The 5,342-nt window shown below is 36.7% G+C and overlaps 1 protein-coding gene across 5 annotated transcripts; it reads left to right on the top strand.

Annotated features, from left to right (window-relative positions):
- Window positions 1–2,207: 2,207 nt before the first annotated feature.
- On the top strand, window positions 2,208–4,266 carry LOC137744056 (uncharacterized). 5 transcript variants are annotated; one of them, XR_011069582.1, is made up of 6 exons: window positions 2,208–2,270; window positions 2,605–2,687; window positions 3,061–3,112; window positions 3,221–3,305; window positions 3,436–3,486; window positions 4,087–4,266. XR_011069582.1 is itself a non-coding variant. In XM_068483916.1 (6 exons), exons 2-6 carry the CDS (start codon window positions 2,679–2,681, stop codon window positions 4,180–4,182), a joined length of 303 nt encoding a protein of 100 aa, XP_068340017.1. In that variant the 5' UTR covers window positions 2,208–2,270; window positions 2,605–2,678; the 3' UTR covers window positions 4,183–4,266. The 5 variants fall into 5 exon arrangements, 1 of the variants encoding a protein (XP_068340017.1); XR_011069581.1 differs by having other exon boundaries at window positions 3,061–3,162; window positions 3,236–3,305; XR_011069583.1 differs by having other exon boundaries at window positions 3,061–3,162; window positions 3,236–3,315.
- Window positions 4,267–5,342: the final 1,076 nt, after the last annotated feature.

Genomic DNA, 5,342 nt, shown 5'->3' with positions numbered 1-5,342 from the left:
AATTCGTATTATGTTAGCTCTTGTTGCACAATATGATCTTGAGCTTGTGCAACTTGATGTGAAGACGGCTTTCCTACATGGTGATTTGAATGAAGAGATCTATATGTGTCAACCGGATGGGTATAAAGTGAAAGGGAAAGAAAATTTGTTTTGCAAGTTGAAGAAATCACTTTATGGCTTGAAGCAATCTCCAAGACAATGGTATTTGAGGTTTGATAAATTTATGAGAGGCCAAAATTATTCTAGAAGTCAATATGATCATTGTGTGTACTTCAAGAAGTTGCAAGATGGGTCTTTCATTTATTTATTGATATATGTTGATGATATGTTGATTGCCTCAAAGAATGTCGAAGAGATTGAGAAATTGAAGAAGCAAATGAAGAATGAGTTCGAGATGAAGGATCTTGGTGAAGCAAAGAAGATCCTTGGCATGGAGATCACTAGAGACAGAGAGAAGGGTTTGGTTTGTTTGAATCAAAGACAATACCTTGAGAAGTTGATTCGGAAGTTTGGAGTTCATAATTCAACTAAACCGGTTAGTACCCCTTTGGCTCCTCATTTTAAATTGAGTTCTCTACAATGTCCTAAAACTGATCAAGAGAAGCTACAAATGAAAAATATACCATATGCAAATTTGGTTGGTAGTTTGATGTATGCAATGGTATGCTCTAGACCGGATATTGCTCATGCAGTTGGCATGGTGAGTCGATATATGCATAATCCTGGTAAAGAGCATTGGAATGCAGCTAAGTGGATATTGAGATATCTCCATGGTACTCGAGACGTTGGTTTATGCTTTGAGAGAGATGACTCTGGTATTGGTCATTTTGCTGTTGGTTATGTTGATTCAGATTATGCAGGTGATCTGGATGGAAGGAAGTCTACTACAGGCTATGTATTTACTATGGCTAAAGGGCCAGTTTGTTGGAGGTCCATTTTGCAGTCGTCTGTTGCTTTGTCTACTACAGAGGCTGAATATATGGCAGCTGCTGAAGCTATAAAGGAGGCCATTTGGATACATGGGCTGATTAGAGATTTGGGGGTTGATCAGAAGCAGGTGGAGGTGCATTGTGATAGTCAGAGTGCCATTTATTTGGCTAAGTATCAGGTTCATCATGTGAGGACCAAGCACATAGATGTGCGTTATCACTTTGTTCGTGAAGTAGTTGGTGAAGGAGAAATCATTCTCCAGAAGATTCCAACTAAAGACAACCCTGCTGATATGTTGACTAAGGTTGTTGGTGTAGCCAAGTTTGTTCATTGCTTGAACTTGGCTCACATTTTGCCTATATAAAGAAGGCGTTGAGCAGTAGGAGTTTTGGAGCATTTGGCTCGGCATGAGTTGTTCTCTTGCTAGTGATTGGGAGTGATGTTGTGTGTTAATTGTGTTGTTTGGCTTATCATGGCGTTTTTCGGAACTTGGCCAAGGTGGAGATTGTTGAATAATTGACCAAGTGGCCAAGTGGACAAATGTCCAAGAAAACTTTAGGTGATTAAACAATCCAAAGGTGGAAACACATTCCTTGTTTTGGGGAGGAAAATAAGGGGAAAAACATTTTTGTTCTCTTCCATCACCCGTGCCTTTTGGAAAAGAAATATGAGAGAGCTCATTGTGTTCGGTTGTGAAAAAAGAAGAAAGAGAAGAAAGAGAGGAGAGTTTTTCGGTTTTGGAAAAACAAGAGAGAAGAAAGAGTTTCTTCTTTGCAGAGAGCAATTTCTGATTGCAGTCTTGCAGAGAGCCCAAAAAGAAGAACAAGTTGCTGCTTCAATTGGTTAGTAATCATCCACCAAAGTAGTTGTTGTTGTAATAGCTTTGAGCTATATGTATAGAGAAGAAATTATTCATTATATTTCTTTCTCTATTTTGTTTCTTTGGTGTGTGAGAGCTATTGGGTGTATTGGGCTTTTGGGTTGTGAGATTGCCAACACTTTGTAAACTCCCATTTGGTTGATAGTGGATTATTGGATGAGCTCCTACTGCTCTGAGGACGTACTCCAGTTACACTGACTGTGGAGGAACCTCGTTAAAATCTTGGTGTTATTTTCTATATTGTTCTTGCATTTCATTTTATATATTTTCTGTGGGTTAGCTTGATTTGGTTCCGCGTGGTTTGGTGCTATCCTAGCACAACAATAAGTTGTTTTGGGTATGGTTTCCTGCCTCTGCTGCTTCCTGATTCTGTCTCTGTTTGTTATTTGGTTTGCTAGAATTTGTGGTTTTGTCCGTAAATCTTGAAAAAAATTTGGGCTAAGCAGAGGAACCAATTCAGGTCTCAGTCATGCTCCCTTCAATTGTAGTATTTTACAATTCAAAAACATTATAATTTATAAAAAATGTTAGTCGTTGTTTGTTAGCAAACTCTGAGTTGGACTGCTCCCTAAACAGATAGTGAACCAGCTTAATTTTTCATTAAAATCACGAGCTTTGGTATCTGAGTCTGCCATATTAGTATCATTCATTAGTTTTTAATCCCATTAATTATATTTTGAACATGTTTATTTTTCATACAACAATAGTTATAAACATGTGAATTCTTTTACATCTTAAAAAATAAGAAACTGATCGGGATTCTGATTTTCCAAGCTGGGTTTATTCTGCATCAGGTACACTTCTGGGCATCATCACGGGTGTCAATTTCTTTAGAACTCATGGATAAGTAGTTTCGCGATATCAGTTGATGGACTCGGTAAGTGAATTCAATTATAGTTTTCTTAGCTGAGTTGATATCTTATCCACTGCACTGTCCACCTTCCTTTCTTTTGAGAAGATTTGTTTTCTATTGAATTAATAATAAAAATAACTGGGGAAGGAAATTGAAAAAAAAAAAAAAAAAAAAAACAGCTTTTCTTGGATGTATTTGTGGAGATTTTCTTTAGTATTTACTCCTTTTGGTATGTTGTGATTACACGCAAATACAGATTATATGTCAATATTGTGGGGTTATAACACATCGGTTTTGGAAAGCATCAATTTTGCGTTGTGAATTCTGAATTCTGTGTTTAATTTTGCCTTTTGTGTTTTGAATTTGAATTTGTAGTCTGATTATGATGACAATGCAGACTGTCTACTATCAATCAGACACTAGACTATGCCTTCAATCATTTGAGAAAAGTCAGTTCATTTGCAGACTGCCTGGTTATGAGTTTACTTTTAACTATCTGGTAATTTGCAACCAAGTTTTCTTTTTCAACTTATGCTCGGTTTACTATTCTTCTGCAGCTTATTTTTTCACAGATTCAGTCTTCAGTAGATGGTTGAGGAATTTCCACATCCAGCACTGTATCAAATTATCATTGATCATAGGGTATGGCATTGTAAGATCATCTTCTGTTCACGTTGATCAAAATTTTATCGACTTTATTTTTATAATTATGATTTGCTTCTTATCTTGCCTCAAGTTTAGTTGACTTAAGCTTTGTTTATTATCTCTGGAGTACGAAGAAGGCCTTATTAGTGTAATGAGAGAGTCCAATATCAACTGGACGGCGAGTGATCCATTCTTTTTGTTTTTTGTTTTTAATGCAATGTCCATACATAGTGTAATTTTTACCATATGTTTGACCTTTGTTTTTAAATTAAAATCCACCAATTTGGTTGTGGTTTGTTCCATGATAATTGTATGAAGATGACCATGTTGTACATTACATAGTTTGGGAATTTGACTAAGCAATTTGATCAATCTGAGTAAATATATTTTAGCTTTTCTTATGTTTTAACTGTTAAGATAGAAAATTAATGGATCATTTACATAAAACTCACAAATTATGAGTGTGTTATTGCATATGCCCATTTTGCTCCTAAATACTAATCAATCAGTATAATTTGTTTATGGAAAACTAAGTTTAATCCTGGACGGTAGGTAGGTAGGGATTAATTTTGAGAATCGTTACCCTATGAGGATATTCACAGTTAATGGTGAAAGTTATTTTATTTTTTAAATTATCTCATGAATAAATCTGTTGAGGGAGATGATAGTTTTCTTAAAAATAGCATCAGAGGGGAAAATGGATATTGAATTTTTGGGTGGTTGTTTCTGCATTTGCATCTTTCTGATTTTTACCTTTGCTGTGTGCTAACTCTGTTAGCGAAGTAACGTTTACAATTACTTTGGGCAGTTCTATACTAAACTGGAGGAAAAGATACATGCAAAGGAGATGGAGAAGAATAATTTGCAAGCCTAGTATGAGATGGTATTCCAATAGTGTGGAAGAAAAGAGCACCATCGCCACAAACGCCGGCTTTTCGTGGGAAGATTCGAGTGGGACAATGTGTGAGCAACAAAGAATCTTTGCTTTGTTGTATCCTTTTTAGTTTGATTGATATCTGATTGATTCCATAAACCCAAAAATTAATCTAATTATTTCCATGTTTTGATGGGTGGAAATGGTCAGGATTTCAACTGCGTTGGAGCATAATTATTTCCATGTTTTGATGGGTGGAAATAATCAGTGACTTACTCTGATTAAGTGGCAAGGCATCAGACAAATTGGCATTATCAACATAATATTGTCTCGTCTCTACCAAACGCACCACCTCCTTGAAAGGCATTCCATGAATTAATAGAAATAAGATTGAAGCAGGTGGTAGTGCTATCCATCTGACCCCTACCTTACCCCTACCTTCTCAATCTGAAACTCAAAGTTTCCACGAATAATCAAGTCCAAGAACTTAGACAACATACGTTCTGCATAATCTTCTCCTAATTGCATCATATGTGGTTGCTTTTCCGAGAAGAGTTCTCTGCCCAAATTATCACATGGTTGTCCTCCATGGGTTGGGTTTGCAACTCATCCATGAACTGCGAGACCATAATTGTTCCATCACCCCACCTCAACTTTGCAAGCTGGGACACATACTTCTCATGAGCATAATGGGATGACCCCAACACCGTAATAGAAGAACCTGCAGCAAGCCCACAAGGAAGATACGTCGACTTATCTCTTATTGCCAATACTTCCCCACTCATTGATAACCATGAGGGACATGACTCTGGGTTTCCTCTCAAATCTCCTTCAACTTAGCCACATCTTTATCATCTTTATAGCTTGACATTGGCAAGATTTCTTTCCACGAACCCAGTATGAATGTCAAGACCTCGGTAAACCCATTCCTTGCAATCTCTAATCTGATGAGTTTAGTGTATTCATAAGCAATTGCAACATCCTCCCAATATCCCAAGCATCCAGGTTGCTACTCAAAGACATATTATCTGTATTCAGTCTCTTAGACATGTCCTCAAACAGTTCCAAGGCATAAAAATCTTTCTTCACAAATTTTCCCACAAAATACCAATTAACCCAGTCATACTTAGCATTCAAGAAAGCATGATAGACGAATGCAC

The sequence above is a fragment of the Pyrus communis genome, chromosome 9, assembly GCF_963583255.1.
Source record: "Pyrus communis chromosome 9, drPyrComm1.1, whole genome shotgun sequence".
Lineage (NCBI taxonomy): Eukaryota > Viridiplantae > Streptophyta > Magnoliopsida > Rosales > Rosaceae > Pyrus > Pyrus communis.
This window is presented reverse-complemented; position numbering and strand designations above follow the sequence as displayed.

Excerpts from the sequence above, each read along its gene's own strand:
- LOC137744056 (XM_068483916.1), top strand. Across the intron at positions 3,316-3,435 it reads TGATCATAGGGTATGGCATT|TACGAAGAAGGCCTTATTAG; the intron begins GTAAGATCATCT and ends TTATCTCTGGAG. Across the intron at positions 3,487-4,086 it reads AGTCCAATATCAACTGGACG|CGAAGTAACGTTTACAATTA; the intron begins GCGAGTGATCCA and ends TAACTCTGTTAG.